Raw genomic sequence first — 19,921 nt, forward strand, 5'->3', positions numbered from 1 at the left:
AGATCTAACTTTTCAAATTGCCTCGAAAAATAAAGCTGTGCATTAGTAATTTAATTACAACTACCTCCACTATATGCTTGATTACCACATCAATATCTTAATAAGCAAAATAAATACTTATAAATAAAAATTAAGCTTATGTAAGGAAACCTTGAGTGAAGTTCCAATTAACCAGTTGAACCTTGACTAAAACAGTAAAGGAGGAAAAAGTGAATAGTTGCAAAATCTGTCTAAAATACAGTATTCAAAAATGTCATTCAACTTATATCCTATTCTTCTCAGTGACTATCAGGCCACACCTGGAATACTGTGTTCAGTTTTGGTACCGACTATTGCAAAAAAGATGTGGACAGGCTGGAGAGTCCAGAGAAGGGCCACAAAGATGATCGAAGGACCGGGAAGGCTGTTGTACGAGGAAAGGCTGGGAGAACTGGGTTTGTTCAGCCTGAGAAAAGAAGGCTCAGGGGAGGCCTCATCACCGTGTTCCAGTATGTAAGGGGCAACTACAAAGATGATGGTGACTCCTTTTTGACAAGGAGTCAGGTGGAGAAGACAAGAGATAGCAGTCACAGGTTACTCATGGGGAAATTACGACTGGACAAAAGGGGAAAATTTTCACAATGAGAACAATCAGCCATTGGAATAATCTCCCCAGGCAAGTGGAGGATTTGCAACATTAAGCACATTTAAGATTCAGTCAGACAGAGTGCTGGACCACCTTGCCTAGACTGTGCTTTTGCCAAGCAAGGTTGGACCAGATGATCCTCGAGGTCCCTTCCAAGCTGGTGTTCTCTGATTCTATGAAAGCATTCTTTAGCATACATTGTCATGAGATACTTAATCTAAAGTGCATTTACAGGAAGCAAACACACATAGATGATCAATTAGGAGGTTGCCTGTGATGCTTTGAAATACAGCACTATAGCACTCAAACATGAATACAACAGTAATAAGGGGAAAGAGATGCAGAGATATTTCTTTAATATTTTTTGTTTTAAATAATTGGGTTTTATAATGGGTATCAAAAAACCTAACTATTCTAAGAACCATTTTAACTATCCTATAACCTCCTCAGCCAAACAAATGGCTTAACGATAAGGACATTTCTACAAATTTACAAGTTTCAGAGAGGACCAGAAGAGATAATGACTCATAAAAATATCTTAAAAATATTGTCAGAATGGAAATTAAGGGATTTTTTTAATACGTTAATTCCACATCCCTCTCTCCTATACAGAGGTTCTATGTAGCAGCCTGAAAAAATCCCTCTGTTACTACACTAGCATTTAGAGAAGTTGAATTTGAATTTTCTGATGGGGTTTGCCAGAAGACCAAAAGTTTAGGTATCTTTACAACAAAACATGAAATTAAACTTTGGTGGTGTCTAAAAGATTCAAACCTTTGCTGAAGAGTCCTTGAGTTCGTTGAGGTTGTCCTGTAGAAAATGAATGGAGATGACACGTAAGCTGGAATAGTTTTCAGAAACCAGAGGAATTTTGGGAAGCATGGCCGTACCCTCGAAACAAAAAACAGCTACTCCTTCTGGAATAAATCTTATGTTAATACTGTACACTGAATAAAGCTAGGAACCAAAATATTTTTTCAAAAGAGAGAAGGAGGGGGGGGAAGACAGTCAAATCTATTCTCTAGAAGTAATCTACAAAATGTTTTTATCTAATTCTTCATAAAACTGAAAAAACACTCTCCTGCCAATACAAAATATATAGAAAAAAATAGTCTTAACTCTAAATACATCTGAAACACAGATGAAACAGGTTTGAAGAGTTTTTAACCTGTATCTTCTCCACTTTCAGTTAAATGTGGTAGAAGTCACTCCAGAATGACTTTACATTGCCATTTACAAAAAGCAGGTAAGAAAAACGATTGAGTAGTTACCATTCTCACCTGCTTCCTCAAAACTATCAACAGCTATTTCACTTCTTTGAATTAGCCTAAACCTTTCAAGTAAATCTTACATAGAAAAAAGTTGGACTCTTTGAAAAAACAGAAAAAAGAAAAGCTTGTTCTAATTTGGTAAGATGGAAAAGCTTGTTCTAAAGTTGGTAAGATGGTGAAGTTCAAAGGCCCACATAATCCATCACAGTGCTCTCGATGAAGTATTAGTAACTTACAGTTTTGAATGTTCAACGTACTGCAAATTCAAAGATTCCATGAACATAGATGGTTTAGAAATAAAATAAATATGGAGCAAGGAATGGCTACCCTGAGTCTTCAAGTAGGCTACGCCCATGGTTTTGTGCTGCGCTTGAATGCCTGGGGTTTCTCTTTGCTGGGTAGTAGGCTTGGTTGCCACATCTGGTTTTATCGTAACGCAGGGCTCAACATGGTGGGAACCCATTGGAAATAAACAAACCTCGAACGGAAGGTACAACAGAAGCTGCATGCGCACTGAATATACACAACTACAGCAGAACTGATCACCAAGGAGACTTTAAAATGGAACTCCTTTCAAGACTCCTCCTTAGAAGGCACATATCGGTATGATGCTCATCAAGAAGCCTGATGAATTCAGAGGTATCGTACATCCCGTATCATCCAGGAATCTTCAGTGCTATGATTCTTCAATGGAAGTGCAGAAAAATATGCTCCACTCTGCTGCAAAGACTCATTTGCTTGTAGCTACCATTGCACTCCAAAAAAACTGACTGCTTAAAACAATGAGGCACTTCTGTGTAAAAATTCTCTTGCAATTTCCAAACACTATTTACAAAATTTGTGCTAGGTCCTTGAAGCATTATTGGGTAATTAAAAATATTTTTATAGAAAAAAAGACAGTCCGCCAATAAAGAAAAGGAATGCATTTTCTAATGCAACATAAAACCTCCAGTGGCTCCAGTGTATACTTGGCACAAAACTTGAAGGAAGTCGAACATTGGCATCCCAAACTCGTGAGCCTAACATGGGTGCTGCCTTCCTCAGGCTATACTAACCTTTACTGTTGAGGAATGTGATGGAGAAGAATGAGTATCAACTTTGCGGCGTTTTTGTTCTGAGGAAAGAAAAGAACAAAGGCATCGTGAAAACACGTTTCAAAGAGGGTAACCTAAGAATACAGCTTTCTGAAGGACCAAAGTAATTTAAACTAGAATTCAAGTTTTACCACTACGTGAATTGTTTTTAAGCTATCTAGAGTTACCAGCATGTCTTGACTCTCTTTATGAAAGTTTGCAGAAAAAGTGCAATGTGAACAAACTGCTGCAAAATATGTTAATTCAATTTTGTACACGTCTGTATCTGAATTTCAGAGTTGCTGTCAAGACCTTGAAAAGGTGAACCTAATGAAAAGCACTACAACCCTCCTTTACTTGGTTTTCCTTAAGAAAAGCAAGTATAAAACTCAGCATCAGCCTCAGATTAACTTAAAATATTAACATAAAGAATTTGTTAACCCTTACTATAAGAAGCAACTGATAAAGCTTTCTGTGTCCTTCTTAGGGACAGAAAGGCCTACATCTTCCACATCCCATTTTCCTTCCATTCAAATGTTATGAAAAAACGAGTAGATTAGAGACCACTGATGCTTGCATTAAAAACTGACAGGTTTTATGAAAACGCCCACTGAAGAAGTGAAGTTCACATATTCCCAGTTTGCAGTTTGAAGATATCTAACTATCTACTTTAGGCACTAACTGCATCTAAAAGCAAGAGGCCAAAACGTCGGCAAATTCTCTCTCATCCTCTCTAGCATTTTCTGACATTCAGTGATTTTCCAGTGACACATTCTATTTTTCAAGACAAAACCAGAAATTAAATATGCCAACTTACCCCTTTCAGACTCTGATATTTCTGATCGGGGAACAGGTGACTTCAAGGACCCAGCTACTGGCATCTTTTCTCCTCCTTTAGCATTTTCCTTGGATTTCATTTCCTTCGCTATATCTCTTTCTCTGGATGGCTCCTTTTCTCTCTCCTTTTCTGCAGTTGACTTTGACTCAACGATGGTAACAATTGTCTTGGATTTTTCTTCTTTGGAAGCTTTTTCTTCTTTCTTGACTTTTTCCTTCTCCTTGTCAGATTTCGGTGTTTTCTCCTTGATCTCTCTTGCTTTCTCATCTTTGTTTACCCGTTCTTCCTTTGGTTTATCTTTCCCATCCTTCCCAAGTGCCTTCATCTCTGGAGTGGCAGCTGGAGTCTTGTCTTTCTTTTCTTTATCTTTTTCCTTCCCGCTTTTTTCTTTCTCATCTTTCTCTTTAATGATTTTGCTGCATCAAAAATAAAAAGGTTGATTAGCATGAATACAAAACCAGCTCTAGTTTTATCACAGAAGTGTTTTATTTCTGATGGTTTGATAGAATGTTCTAAACCAGGCACTGGCAGATTTGTTGTCTCAATCAGAACAGCAACAAGCAAATCTTCTCTTTTCTTTTATCTTTATTTACCTAAAATGGAATGTATTTAACAACAGTGTCAGAACAATATAGCTGTGTATTTTGGAAAAAATAATCTCGTATATTAAACTTTGAAGAACTGGAAACAATTTATATGGAACTTGAAAGCAAAAGAAGGGGCAAGTCAGTTTCAAGTATCATTCTATAGTTTGGAAGGAAGAAAAGAAGAGTCAAAGAGTAGTTTTTCTCACCTGTTAGAAGCACTGTTTCCATTGCTTGTTGTCACCTTTGGTGTAGCATTGACAGCTTTATTAATAACTTTCACCACACCCTGAGACTTCTCCTTTAGTTTATCTGTTTAAAAAAAGAGAACAGCTTTATTTCAGTCAGTTAATACATAAATCCTATTAGCAAAAAAAAATACAAGTATCAAAGCTTATTCAACTAAGATCACATGTAGCTAACAGTTAAAATAGGTAATTAAATGCAAACATCCTCTCCCAAAACCAACTAAAAATGAAGAACACATTCTGACCCCATTTAGCATAGTATTTAGATGCTTTGTTTTCAATTTCATAAGCAAAACTGAGAGAGTAGCCTTTAACATCAGAATAATTTTACTAAAAAATAAATAAATAATCTTAGGTTTGTTTACCAGTCTCCTCAGTAGTGCCTTCTTCCAGTCTAACTGTATTTATTGTCAGAGATGTAGGCATCCCAGCACCACCTGGCCCATTTTGTACTGTTGCAGCTACAGCATTCCTGGCAGGTGGGTCTTTGTGGTGGAATTCATTTTCAGGTATCATGAAAGGCTTCCTACTTTTCAACTGCCCAGAATAGCTGCAATTCGCACAGATTGTTAAATATGCACAAACATAAAGCAAAACATGGGCTGAACTTTAAATGAGGATCTAATCTAACAGTTCATCTGGTATTTATCTCACAGTTTTTCCCAACTGATATGCAGTTTCTTCCCCTTTATCGATGAGCTCAAAAGAAAAGAAAAATCAAAACAAACCACAGAAGCAGCCCTACCTTCACACCCTCTTCATCATCACCACCATCACACACACCCCTGTCTCACACAGAACCAGCAGCCTACTGACAAATCTTTAAAATGCCAGGGCAATCTCAACTGGCCCTCAAGCACACATGCATTCATCACAGAAAGAAGTAAAACATAACATTTTAGTTTAGCATTTTAGAATCATATGAACTTCCAAAATCTAAGCAGTCTTATATCAACAGCCCTCGGCTTTCTTCATTTTACTCTCTCTCCTGTCTACTTGCTGCTATGCTATGTCTCTAAAATTAAGCTATGCTCTTAGGAGTGCAAATCTTTAAATATAGTGTTTACTAGAGTCTTGTAAAGGAAATTAGTGATCATCCAGCACAAAATGAAAGTTTTCATTCACACTGTCAGCCCTGAGATGCAGGATAGTGAAATCTTCTGTGATAAGGTAAAAATCAAATGTTAGGACTGTAACAGTTCCGAGTCTTTAGATGCCTTTCATGATCCATTTTTAACCACTTTCTTAAAGTAAGGTGTTGTTACCCCATAGCCAATGCATATAGATCAGGTCTCTTCTCTTTCTCTTCCTGACATATCTTATGTACTCTTCTTTCCAAGGCTTGGCCCAGGTTCAGCACTTTCGGATACCACGGAAGGATTTTGGTCAGAACAATCAGGATATTTCTGATGTGTGTGTATTCACCTGTTTCAAGGCAGTGCACAGAAGCCTAGAACACAAATTAAATCCAATTAAGTTGAGTTTTTTTAATTTAAGTTTGAAAAAACTTAAGCTTTTTCAGCATCTTTACTTACCTTAGTTAATTTATAGTGCCACTTGTGTACCACATGTCTAAAATTCTCATAATCCAATTGATCAGCTTTATTTCCACCATCAAATCCAGTCGCTCGTAATATAGTTAGGAAGCCTGGATAGTTACCACATTCCTAAATGTGCATAAAAGAAAAAATATTTTTGGGGAAGTAATTCTACAAAAGTTAATACAATAACTGAAGCATTTTTTCACTGATTCTGCTAAAGACTGAGATGTGATCACACTTTAAAAAAAAACTACACAGATTTTGTTTAAAGCTTAGTTATGTTGATATCTTAGCTGTGGGTGAGAGAAAAGATTATGTGCAATTTAACTAGCTTTTACAAGGAAATGAGAGTTTCCATATGCTCCCTAAGTTATCTTAAAGACAAGCTATGAGATAATCAGAACTGTAAGGGTTTTTTCAGCCACTGTGTTTCTGACACTGTATAAAATTACTTCTATTAAAACTACATGAATTGTTGAAACCTAATTCTAAGATTACCCCATCAGAAAAAAAAAAAATCAATCACACAATGTTTTTAAATCTAAAGATTTCACTAAATCCATTTTTATTGGCTGAATTACACAAGTGGCCATTATATATTCTTGTGAGCAAACATGTTTTAATAACATCACATACCTTTTCATATATGACTCTGTCACTGTGCCATCTAGTCACAGTTTCCAGCATACAGCATAAAAACCTGCCATATCTACTAGCTTCATTTTCAGTGCAACTTGCAACTGTATATATAATATCAGAGAAAACCTGTGAACAGCAGCAATAAAAAGTTACAATGACTTTACCAGATTGCAAAGGGAACAAGAACCAAGATTTTCAAATTTATCTCATCTAAACCACTGCTAAGCTGATTTCTAAATATAGAGGAGATACCATGTAAAATATTATCTTTGTTTTCCAGACTTTATTAACCAATTGCTGGTCCTTCACACTTAGCCCAGAAACTAAGCACAGCCTTTATCTGTGGCTGACACATGGTTTTGCATAGTTTAAAGTGTCTCTTCACTGGCATATAATGATTTTGTTTTCAAATTAATAATCTATTTGAGCAGATAAAAGTAAACACCTAACCATGCGAAGGGATTTTTTCTTGGCCTGCCCAGGTTCATCAGAGAGAGCTCATGCAGTTGTCTGTTTCTGTCACTGAGAACATGGACTGAGTATTTGAGTAAGAATGCTCTTTTGGACTCATAAAATCAAAGCAAATACCTGCTTGAAATGTCTCATCTCAAAGGAAATCAGACGACTCTAACTGAATGTTCATATGGAAACAATCTTCACTATAATTGTTTACAATACAACCCCACACACATCCATTTAATCAAGGCTCAGAGTCAAATCCGTTATAACTGTACCAACCATTCACTACCTTGATAATTTTACTTATTATAGCAGCAAATGCCAGAATGGTTTTGATATCCCAGAATAGTACAGTCAGCTGGTACTGCTGGAGCTGAATGCATCCTGCAAGATTCTTCCATCTACATTCTCCACCTTTTTTCCACCACAGGAGAAAAAGATTGGCTATCCAAAGAGTGAGAACAGCCTGGACAAACGCCTCCAACTGCCTTGTTTTCCCTGATCACTCTGCTATCTGCAGTACTTACTGCTCACCGGGGTGAGAAGGGTTCTACAGATGCTGCTTGTGGAGGGCAAGTGTAAGCAAGGTGACACTACAGCAGTAGGGCACACACAGCTAAAATGCGGGGGGATACAGGGGGTCAGATGAGGCTGTAGAAATGCAGACCACTGGAAGGCTGCAAAACCTGAATGCAACTCCTCAGACTGCTAATGACTTTGCTCTGAAACTCTAGTCTCATTAGGATAACTCAAAAACAATATTCCTTGAAAATAACCTCCTGAAGCTCTAGTATAACTTCGTTTGTAGAACCTGAAGTACAAAAGGAAACTTTTTATTGTCACAGATTCCAGAATTACACATAGGTAATTATTATTATTTTACCTCTTTTGTGGGGCAAGGGGGATATTAGTTTTGCATTCTTATAACAGTAATCATGTACATACACACACACAGTTCTAGCTACTTACTCTGTCATAGCAGAGAAGTGTGGAGAAGTTGGGTGTTTTCTGCTGATGCACCAGTTCTACAAAGTGAGCACAATAAACTGCATCGATCGCCGAAAATATGCACCGAGGAAATATACATAACTGTAAAAATTTTGTGATAGTCTCATTTTTGGTAGACTCTTCAAAAACAAAGAAGTTGAGAGAGAAAAGGAGGAAAGAAGATTAATGGGTTAACATCCAACTACTCTCTTCCCAAGTTCGGTATCACACATCCATATTCCTGCCATTGTACATTAGGGTGCTTGTATGCCAGACATATCTTTGGCACTGCTCAGAAAAAGTCCAAATAAGCTTAGGAGTTTCAGAACGGAGGGGAGGGTAGGAGCACAATTACAGATAATTTATTTCAATAGGGAAACTGCTGTAAAAAGTTAAGGTTGTCTTTGGACACAACGCTAGGAAACTTCTTGCAGCTGAAGCCTAAGAACTCAAGAGCCAACAATAAGCTATTCCCTGAACCCCATAAATGCCTGTATTACTAACAGTATATGTTTAAATACACATCATAACTACATGAAACCTTCTACAAGCTTTTGGGTGCTTCCCTAAGCAGAAAAATTTATCAGCTCTAGATCAAGCTTCAGGTAGTTGTTTTTCTACCAGTGATTTCATGTAGCTGATTCAGTTGTCTGTACCAGTAGGTTAAATACTTATAGGGAATAACCTTTCTTGATTTAACTGTCAATGTTTCTTCATTAAATCAGCTGGATGTGTCTTACATGAGTTGGACAATAAAATGCTTTTCCACTGGATTATGCTAGGCTCCTTGGGACAGACAAACCACTATTTCCAGTTACAAACTGAAAGTTCTTGTAGAGAAGTAAACTGACCAGAGAAAAACATTTCAGGTTAACCATACTAGTAGAGTTCACAATCAATATGAAACATTACAAAGGTTTTGTCAGAGAAGGAAGTTTGTTCTGCCTCCCACATATCTGCCATATGAAACATCTGTATACTGTTTCATTTTGTGGTGCTGTTAGGCTGTCATTACCACCCAAACACTGGCATATTACTCTTAATCACAGGACTCCAAGTTAATTCAAACCACTCACTGAGTTCACATGCTTAATTCTTGCAATGTAGCAATTATCCTAACTTAGTAGCATTTGAACTGCAGTAAATAAGTGCAAATCTTCTTTCAATTACAAATTCCCACTGAATTAGTCACTCTTATTTATTTTCTAAATTACTGCAATATTTAAGAGGTCTTGACAGAGCAAGAAACTAACAACTTAAAACCAACTACTTGGCATTTGCAGCAAGACACATTACACTAATGTAACAGACCTCAACATATAACGAGATCTAATTTTTAAATCAACATTAAGATTATTAGTACAAGCTGATCTTTTAGTTCTGGGGACAGTGATGACTACAAAAACATCCAGATTATTTCCCCTAAACACACTTACTTGCCAGAAGCCAGTTATCCTTCTCTAGTTTCAGTCTCTGTAGAACCCTCTGCACATGCTCCAACTGCTTCTTCTCCTCCTCAAGAAGCTTGTCCTGCAGAGCTGTGCAACGTTCTTTTTCCTTTTTCTTTTTATTTGGAGGCTGTAAGATGTCAGTGCAACTCACTTAGTATTATTTGCTCTATCTCTAGCAAGTGTTCGCATAAATTCCCAATAATGCTAAGTAATACCTGAAGAGCTTTCTATTTCAATAAATAATGCTGTGCTCTAGTAATCAACTGATATCATGAGCACTGGCTGACTACAGTTAGGACAAAAATGAACAGCTAAACCACAGATACAGGTGTCAAACACTGCTTTCTTAATTTTCACTTAGTGAAGTCACTGGTACTTTTAAATGTGGACATTATAAGGAACAATCAAAGTTATGTGAATGTGACAAATAAGGAACAGTCAATCTAAGTTATGTGAATGTGACAAATCAGCACAGATAAGTCAGGTGACAAAGCCTCCCAGATCTAAACAATCTTTAAATAAAATAGCAGCAAAGAAAAGCATCTTTCAAGGTTAGAAAGTTTAAACTATACCATAAAATTATATAAACGTACCATTTCCTGATTGTCATCTATGGCTTTCATCTGGACTTTCAGTTTATTGACTTCTCTGTCATAGCTACTATGTGGGACGGCAAGGTCATACATTGTCAAAGACCAGAATGTAGCATAAAACTGAGGACTGATGTCATCCCAAACCTTGGGAAGGTGCAGAGAAATCACAGCATCATGAACTGGAGCCATCACCAGCTCACACGATGTAATGTATTTGTGAACTTTGTGCTGCTGTTTATTTCCCTTCTCAGCTTTTTTTAGTTCATCATACTTTGACTGTGGATTAAAAAAAAAGAATTAAAAATTTATAATCTTTGTACACAATGTAATTTAACTTTTACAATATAATTTAACTTTTTTCAAAAACTTTTCTATGTAAGAAACATTTACACACATGAAATGTCATTTATGCACATAAAGCAGTGAAGAACATCGTGCAGAAGTTTTAATGTTCATACACATTGGATGGATTTATCATTTCTCTTCACTGATGCTGCTACCTGTTGTTACCATAACACATTATATTACACCAAGTAAAAACTGTTTTCATTCTTTAACATTTTACATGTGGGACCAAATTTTATTTCTGACACCTCTCAAGACAGCACACCTTTTGGCAGCTGCAACATTTTCCTCCACAGCAAAAATCCACCTTAAATACCTGCAGAGGAACTTAAAACATCTGGAGGAACAGTGAGGAAGAAAAGTCCTACTGACCACCCAGATCATCAGAAGAGACGAATTCATTAGCTATGGCTTTTAAGTTGTGTGAAAGCTGCCATTTAACATGTTTCAGCCCACAGCTTCTCTTTCTACCTCTATTCATAAGGTTTCTGCAAGTTTTATTTAGCAAACTTAAACTTTAGCAGGAAGCTAACTCACATACTGGTAACATGTAATATAGCAGCATTAGCAGCAAGCAAACAGAAGAGTTCTACTTACTGAAATATGGTGTGCATACATGGGCCTTGAGAGGAAAAATGCAGCATCATGAGGTGTGTGAAACTCATTGCAGAGAACATCAATAGAAGGCACTCGCTTAATGTAATCCTCTGTGCTTAGATTGGATGCCAAAAATCCACCAAATTGTACCAGGGTGTCATGGCACTGTATGTGAAAGATACTAAAAGTTAGCAAATAGTATTATTTTGTTCAAAAGAAAAGTTAGGGAGAATATGAAAGCTTTTTTTCTTTCCTTTCATTTTTTTTTAAAAAAAGTTATCAACACATAGTATAGAGGAACTTTCTGATGAAGAGATGCTAACAAAAAAACCAACCAACCAACCAAACAAAAAAGTGCCCTACAAAAGCCAGCAGAATTGTAAGAGCATCCTGTTCTACCAGAACAAAATGAAACTAGTTCTTCCTGCCTAAAAAAAACTTCCTGTATCAAAGATCAGAGAAACATTATAGCTTACTTCGGAAATACGAACTTAACCTTTTATGACAAAGGATGTTTTAGTCTTTCACTCACAAGTCACTTGTCAATATAACATATTTAATACATCCATATGTTTCAACTGATTTTGAAAATTCTTATAAATTTGCATTTATTGTGCTGAATTCTTATATATTGTGCTGATAGACTAGAAGTTACCAAAGAAAAAGAGGGGTTCTTAAAGTGTTTTACTTGCCTGATCATACAGTTTTCCCACCAGCTTCAGATGTTTTTCCCCTCCCTCTTGAAAGATCACACCATTTCTCTGTTGAGCCATAAGCAGGCACAGCGGAAGGGCAAGATCATGGTCCAATAATGCATCTTTTAATCTCTGTGAAGACTTTTTTGTATTCCTGATTTGGCCAAAGTATCCACCCTGCACAGTACAGAAAAAGTTGTCCAAATCTGGAAATAGTGTATCACAAATGAAAAATATCTGTGCTTCTGACTGCAGGAATACTGATGAACTAACATCAATGCAGTTTCCTGTCTGTCAATAAAACTCTCTGGATCCTTTACTTCAAGGTCTGTACAGTAGAATCAGACACAAAGTATCCTTGCATGCTATTAGTCTTTTACACAGTAAGCAAGGAGTGACATTTCCACTCAGGCATCATGACACTTCATTTTAGACCTAGGTCTGCTGTGATCTGCTCGAAGTCTCTATTCAATTCAGGAATTTCAGATTTTAGTTCTGATGACAGCTACTCAGCTCCTTAAGAGAGCTGTTTTGAGATCAGGCTCAACTGGGCCTTTGACACTAAGGCTGCAACAGTTTTAGCTGCTAAAATGGTTAAGATGTTACTCCACTCAGGGAGTTGCTACTCCCAGAGCGGGGCTAAAACAGCAGGACTATGCAACATTCAAGCTTCCCTGGCTGCTGTAACTCACAGGTCTGTCACACAGCACTGGATAATGAAGGCTGCTTTCATTAATGAGATGCTGTGAAGCACAATTAAGGCTCATGGACACGTTGCCTTAGCTGCCCTTCCACATGGAACAATGGAATGGGAAGGTCTCTGGTGAGAGAAGTAACACCTTTCTCAACTATGCTGCCAGTGTCCACGAATCAAGAGTCCTTAGAACCACCATTAATAAGCAACAGCTACTATTAATTAAATTTAACACAAACACACCTCAGCTTTTAGTTGTTCTCCACCAGTCATGGCTTCCAATTGTTCCATTGTCATTTCTTCTGTAATTTCTATTCCTGCCATTTTCTGTACTACCTCTTTTAAAATAAGCAAATCAAAGCTGCACAAAAAACAGAAAAGTGGAGTAAAAACAAGAAAACTTGTTTAAGAAATGGAAGCTATGACATTTGATACACCATACAAAGCAACTCTATGATCCACATTGAAACAGATAGCATTTTCATTCCTTTTTGAAGAAGAAACTAGTATGCTGAGCACACAAGGGTTTCTTTTTGTTAGTACTTAAAAGCAATGCAAGCATTCAACAGTTGTTCCAGAACCCCTTCAGAACAAATTAATTTGTTTTGAAAATAATGTGTGGTGCTGTTAACTTTTAAGTATCAACAAATTAATCAAAAAAGCTTATTGCTCCTTTTTTTTTGTTTTACGTGCTTCATACTGTATCTATACAGTTACTCCATGAAGACGGAATATTTTAAATTTCACTTAAAATTTCTAGAATAGTATAGAGTCTTTGCATTTTACTGGCAAAATTTGTCTGGAAAGGCTATTGCGAACATGGAAAAACATTTTTTTACTGAAAACACAGAATATAAAAAACATTCCAATGATCACCTCATCCAGAGACTAGGCATTACCTCCTGCTCCAAACTCTACAAGGGCAATGACTTTTCCTCAATGGCAGCATTTTTTGTTGTATTGTCCCATGATCATTCAAACCAGCAGCATTTTCCAGTAACTTCTGTAATTTGTGTGACTAACTTACAAAAAGTGCTGACTCACGGCCTTGAAAACAAAGCTTCCTATTACAATAATTTATTTTTTTGTATTTTTGTTTGCTTTTGCAACCATAAATGTTTTCTAACTAGGAACTACGAAATACCAGCATATGCTCCAATTCAAATACTTGAATACTCCAGTCCTGTGGAACTGGTCAAAGTGGCAAATCCATTTCATTTCTATGATCCCAAATACTAACTGAATATTAAATTATTTTTCTTTTCTCAAAATGTTTCAAGTCTTAATACTTAGTTCTGGGCAAAGATAAGAAACATTACTTACCCTTCCTCTGCAGCTCAATGTGACTGTACCATCATCAAAATACAAAACAAATTTGGGACAGGAGAGTACATGAGACTGTCTGTATTGCAGGGAAGGGAAAAAACTGTATTTCTTAACATAAATACCCTAAAAACCCATGCTGCGTTACCTCCACTGGTAAGCTGTCCTTCAGTAAGCAAATGGGGATTCATAATAGAAAAAAGCTGATACTCCTCTATGTGGCAAAATTAGCACATTACAATTAAATAAATAAATGAAACAATAATACTAAGTGATGATGATGGAAGGACAAGAGGAGAAGGAAGATTGTGTTTAGAAATTTTTAAGTTACAATTAACATTGACGTATCAAAAAGCAAATCCACTGCCATTAAATACATGGGAAAAAGTGTCTACGATAACATTAAATATAAAGAGCCAGTGTTTAAAATAATACTAAAATACTAAGAGCCATCCCTGCAGAGAAAACATTATGAGAAAAAGAAAACTAAAACTGTAACAAAACACACCCTTTTATATCACAGATACTTATTTTTTAAATAATGTACAGTAATTTCCACGACAGTATTACAGACCAGAGGGGGATTTTTCTGTCTGGTCAGTTGTTAATAAAATTGTACTAAAATAAGTTACAGATGAAAAATCAATATAATATGTCACAGCTATAAAATCAGAGGAAAAAGAATGTAGAAAAGAGGATATTATTTCTCCTATTTAAAGTTCTTCATTTTCTGGTATTACAGAGTTTTACCACTACTAGAGTAACTACTACTTTGAGCAACCATGTATAATCAAACACCCAAATAATATATTATAAAAATTGAATTTATAAAGATCAGGTGTGCAAGACTTGCCTTTTCCCAGCTTTCAGTTGGTTGGCTACATACTGAAGTAGACCAGCAAGCTCAATTGGGTATTTTCGGAAAACCGCACCACAAAAGCTAGCCAGACCTGAAGCAAAGAGAAACAGCTGTGACTGCACCTCATGAGCTACTAACCATTAAATAAGAATAAATGAAGTACATGTGGAATGTTAGCAATATATGTATTTTTGACATACAAAATAAAAAAGGTTTTTCTATTGATAAAACTTGCCAGTTCTCAGTTTTGTTTAAAAAATTACCTGGCAGATTCAAGTGAAATATTTATCATAATGATCAACAGCATGATAGATCATAGGGAAAGTGAAGTATTTTAAACATTAATATAATAAGTAAAACAAGAGTACTAACTCTGCAGCCAGCTTGAGATTGTAGTGTCATCATGCTTCATTCTCTCCTTCTCAGGGTTTGCCAGAGCTTCAATGATACAGTCTTTAGTGGAGTTAAAGAGAATATTTTTCCTTGATTTATGAAAACAAAAGTTATACAGACCTGTTTTTCCAGTTCCATGATTTGTAATATATGCACATGACATGCAAGCGTACCAAGCATGATACAGCAGATCCACTAACATAGTTACAGTATAAAAAAATAAAATTATTAAAGTAATGGTATCTTAAAAATCAGTATTTACCTCACTATTTACAGGATTAATATGCCTTCAAGAACAATGAAAGAGTAAAAAAAAACCAAACCTTTAAAATAAGGTATCATTTTCATAGGGTGAAATAACAAATAGAGAGGGTTCTGTAACTCATGAAGAGTGCAAAGGTATTTGCAAACTTCAATAAAATTTCTAGCAAAAAACAGTAAGAAAACAATAGAAAATAACACTTACTCACAGACAGCAAATTTAATCTGGCTACAACTGCAACGTTATCAATAACTGGATGTATTGATTTACATAAAAGGATACATGCCAAGACATCATAGTTCAGTGAAGTGAGGTATTTCAGTGAATCAACAACTGGAGTTATTAAGTTATCATATTTTTGTATTTGTGATAAAATCTGAAAGTTACAAAAGACATTCAGCTCAACAGGAACACTATTCATTATCTTTTATCTAATAAACAAAAAACATTTAACAATGATCGCCTTCAAAACCTACACAAACAATCATTTGAATTAATTTTTCAGAAGATCCTAAAACACTTCCAAGGTAATCGGTAATCTCATTTAATTTATCAATAATTTATCTAGAACCTTGAAGATATCAGTAAAGTACCGCTTAACACATAAAACAAATTTTGCATAATTATATTTTTCAGTTACCAAAAAATAAAATCGAAAACATTTCACTTTTTTTTTCCTAAGATTTCTTCATCCTAAACTTTAGCAATAAGTGTTTCTGTTCCTACTTACAATAATAAAACACTATTAAAAAATGAACCTAAGTCATGAAACAATACAAGCATAATGTATTAATAAAACTTAAGAATGCTCTCTTTGGTACATGATGCACACGTGTATTGCAGCATTAATTTCTTCAAGTAAAATCTAAAAAAATAGTAGATCAAAAAATCACAAGTCACATTTGTGAATAAAGTGGAAGTCCATCAATACACTTTTACACCTCTCCATTTGGTAGCATCCCCCATTAAAACGTTCCCCAACTTTGCAGCTGTATTTCAATTTCAAGCTTTAAGTTTTTTTCTGAATGAATCTGATGTATCTTCATCACACACACAACCGCCCAGATCAACCGAACTTGAATTTACATCCTGCATAACCTGCATCGATACATCCCTGTAACTCTGATACTCACCTCAGCTATCTCAAAATATTTTAATTAAAAAGTGGATGTAATTTTCTGTGCAGCTGTGTTTATTCAAGAGCTATTGTCATATTAAGTATCTCAGACTTGCACACTACTAGCAAATTACTGTATTTTAAGACTTGCATCAAAAGTAAAGAATAATTCAACCAGAACTGCCTTCTCTTTAAGACAGCAGGTCACTTTCTATGCTTTAATATCTATTGCTAAGATGAAATAATATTAAATATCACTACATACATAATCAAACAAAATTGTAGGATTGCTGTGGCTGAGCTTCCCAATTTGTCTTCCAGAGGGCTTCACATTTTCCTTAGTTAAACGCCTGTAAAAGAGAACATACTTTATTGCAACAGACAAGCTATAAGAATACTAAAACAACAGGCTTGTTCCAGTGAAGAAACACCTTATTAGTCAGAAATCAAAATTCTCACTAGCAGCTGAGTTTCTAGGAAATCTAAGCATAGAAATATTACATCTCTGGGAATCTGAAATTTGTAAACATGCATAGAGTACAAACAAACCAGTTGTCCTTATATTACTACGGACTACACTCTAGTTTTGACTTTGAGCAGTTTGCATTTGAAGTTGTCAATGGGACCTATAACACATATAAAAACAGCATGTGACATTAATCTCTCCTGGAAATTTAATCTAGTCACAGATCAGCCATTTTGCATTTACTGCATTCTATTCACTGAAAAACCATATTCATGTCACTGTGTTACAGTTCCACAGCATTCCCTGCTGAAGATACGAGCTTAACATAAAACCTGAAGTCAATTGACGAAAGTAAATTGTATATACAGCCAGTGCAACAGCTGACACCACTGTGGCTCATCTGCACAGTTGAAATCCACTGTATAAGAGAAAGGATGTAAAGTTTTACGGTCTATGCAGCAAGTTAGAGAATAAAATCATTGTTTCCAGCTTTCACAGATGCAAGTCCAAAGTCCTTTACCCAGTAACAATTATTCTGATTTGCCTATGCAGAAAGGTTCTAATTACCCACATTGTAACACCACAGCATTTGCCATTCACAACAACAAATGGAGAACCCAAATCTCTGACAACCATGTCAGAGGTAAATCTGAAAGGGCTGTGAGCCCAACTTGAAGATCAGAATGAGTAATTCCATTCAATTCAACTTGCTGCCCTACTTTCAAACCTGTGACAAGATTTTTGAGACTCTTTGGATTAAAGAGTCTTCATGCCTAGAGAAAATATGTTATGCTCTGACATTTCCATAAGCAAAGCAATTTATAAAACAACAGCATACCCATGGAAAAAGTTTTAAATAATTTACCAGGACATTTTTCACAAATGAAATACCTTTGTTGGTGACAAATTTGCCTGCATCCTTACTTATTTCACAGTTTTTCCTCACAGTCCATTAAATACTTCATGAACAATGATTAGCAGTGAAATTATTAAAGCATTAGAAAATTAATATTGTGAATTTTTTTTTCAGCTGGTTAATGTAACATATTGTGTCACAGTTGATAATCATCTAATTAGACAACTTACTTCATTATGTATTTGGCTCTGTCTATGGTTTGAGCTTTAACTTTCACTAGAAGTGGGTGACTATTGTATGTTTCATTCTTCCATTGTCCATAAAGACGGTACCTTGAAAGATGATAAAGGAAAAAACCATTTTTAGTACTGACAATTCAAGGCACCACTTCCAATGAACAGAAACAATTTATCCTGCTCACCTGTACTGGTATGGAAAAGTTTTGAACATTCCCCATAATTCTTCAGACATGCATGCATTGCAGTCCATTAAAGAAAGAGATGGAAGCAAGACTTGATCTGTAATACTCAACAAACAGCTAAACAGGATCTCCTGAGATAAAGACAAAAAACTCAAGGTAACCATCAAGGTAGTACATCAGAAATAATGCTGTGCACACTATGCAGGTATGCACAAACTGCACATCTTAGCAGACTGGTAAAACACAAAGTTTGCCACAAGATTAAGACTTTCTAAACAAAAACAAAACAAATCCAAAAATTACTTATAATAAAAACTGCACAAACTTCATATTGAAAACTTCCTTGCTGATTACAAAAACCAAGCTTGTTTTTGTAAGTCAGATCTCAACAGGACATTTGGGTTTCATTGTGACCAATCCTGGTAATTCAATAAATTAGAAACTTTAGAAAGAAACATTTGCCTATGAAGAAAAATTAGCCATTGTACTATTAAGGACTTCCTCCACTTCTAACTTCTCCTTTTCTCTATGCTTTTCCCCAGTACACTCTTAAAAGGTGCTACTATGAAAACTGTATGTATAACATAAATAGCTGGAGATACTGCAGCTGATTCTGAGCAAGCAAGTAGAAGAATGCACTGGACTAGAACAACAGTATTGCATTTGCAGGGGAGAATGAAAAAAAAAAAGGACAGGAATATAAAAAACATCCACCTGTGACTGGCTCAAATTTGCTTATAAAAATCAAGACAAGGCTAAAACGTACATTTGTTAAAGCATAAAACTCTACAGAGGAAGGATCGTTGTAACGTTATCAAACATTTGGCCTCAATTACAATCTTGCATAAAAACATCTTATTCCAAAATAAACTCACCATTTTCTCTTTATCTTCTTGTTTGCTGCCATCAGACTGAAACTGTAACAACAACCATCATGTTAATTGTAGTATAATTAACATAACAGTTAAAATTTTCAGAACAAGACTACTTCAGCAAAAGCATAAGCCTGAAGGGCCACAAGCCTAGTATATATTTAATTTTCCAGATCTATCAGCATTAAAATATTTTTAACATAAATTCAAATGCACAGATGAAATGCATTACTTATATATAGAAGGCCTATGTACACTTTTGTTCAAAAAGAGGTAATAACTAAAATATCAAGGAAATTTACTATTATATATGAAACACCAAATTTTCTTTACTGGGGAGACCTAAAACAACATCCTAAGCATTCACCTTCAATGTAAAAAACCCCCAGGATTTCCAACCCAGTTATCTACAGCCATTGATTATTTTTCCCATCTTTCTCACACAACAATACCCTCTTATGCTTTTAGTCTTCATTACTAAATTACTGTATTTTTCTCTGCTTGTCCCACTCACCATGAAAAGCATAGTAAGCTATCACACCAGTAAGTGCACAATTATTTTAAGGTACACTTGAGCATGAAAGCTGCAATGCAATGTTAGTACTCTACCTTTTAAGCTATTGTATGGGTTAACTCAGAGTCAAATCACCTCCAGTTATAAGTATTTCTACTGCGTGTTACATGTAGTTTCATAACTAGAACATGCTGATGG

At 35.7% G+C, this 19,921-nt stretch overlaps 1 protein-coding gene across 7 annotated transcripts in view; it reads right to left on the minus strand.

Moving 5' to 3' along the window:
* THOC2 (THO complex subunit 2) overlaps positions 1 to 19,921 on the minus strand; it is a 50,884-nt gene that overhangs the window by 7,720 nt on the left and 23,243 nt on the right. For 5 of the 7 annotated variants that reach the window (XM_051630006.1, XM_051630004.1, XM_051630005.1 and 2 more), the window contains 21 exons: positions 19,213 to 19,254; positions 18,338 to 18,468; positions 18,147 to 18,248; positions 16,860 to 16,944; positions 15,760 to 15,853; positions 15,195 to 15,275; positions 14,817 to 14,913; positions 12,884 to 13,001; positions 11,944 to 12,123; positions 11,252 to 11,416; positions 10,310 to 10,585; positions 9,702 to 9,843; positions 8,248 to 8,405; positions 6,817 to 6,945; positions 6,175 to 6,306; positions 5,905 to 6,089; positions 5,005 to 5,189; positions 4,601 to 4,703; positions 3,787 to 4,223; positions 2,952 to 3,010; positions 1,400 to 1,435 (listed from right to left, as the gene is read on the minus strand). In XM_051630006.1, coding sequence (XP_051485966.1) covers positions 1,400 to 1,435; positions 2,952 to 3,010; positions 3,787 to 4,223; positions 4,601 to 4,703; positions 5,005 to 5,189; positions 5,905 to 6,089; positions 6,175 to 6,306; positions 6,817 to 6,945; positions 8,248 to 8,405; positions 9,702 to 9,843; positions 10,310 to 10,585; positions 11,252 to 11,416; positions 11,944 to 12,123; positions 12,884 to 13,001; positions 14,817 to 14,913; positions 15,195 to 15,275; positions 15,760 to 15,853; positions 16,860 to 16,944; positions 18,147 to 18,248; positions 18,338 to 18,468; positions 19,213 to 19,254 — 2,937 coding nt within the window. Of the gene's footprint in view, positions 1 to 1,399; positions 1,436 to 2,132; positions 3,011 to 3,786; positions 4,224 to 4,600; positions 4,704 to 5,004; positions 5,190 to 5,904; positions 6,090 to 6,174; positions 6,307 to 6,816; positions 6,946 to 8,247; positions 8,406 to 9,701; positions 9,844 to 10,309; positions 10,586 to 11,251; positions 11,417 to 11,943; positions 12,124 to 12,883; positions 13,002 to 14,816; positions 14,914 to 15,194; positions 15,276 to 15,759; positions 15,854 to 16,859; positions 16,945 to 18,146; positions 18,249 to 18,337; positions 18,469 to 19,212; positions 19,255 to 19,921 lie in introns of all 7 variants that reach the window. The other 2 variants (XR_007890653.1, XR_007890652.1) reach the window with 2 other exon arrangements.

Source organism: Apus apus, chromosome 12 (genome assembly GCF_020740795.1).
Source record: "Apus apus isolate bApuApu2 chromosome 12, bApuApu2.pri.cur, whole genome shotgun sequence".
Classification (NCBI taxonomy): domain Eukaryota; kingdom Metazoa; phylum Chordata; class Aves; order Apodiformes; family Apodidae; genus Apus; species Apus apus.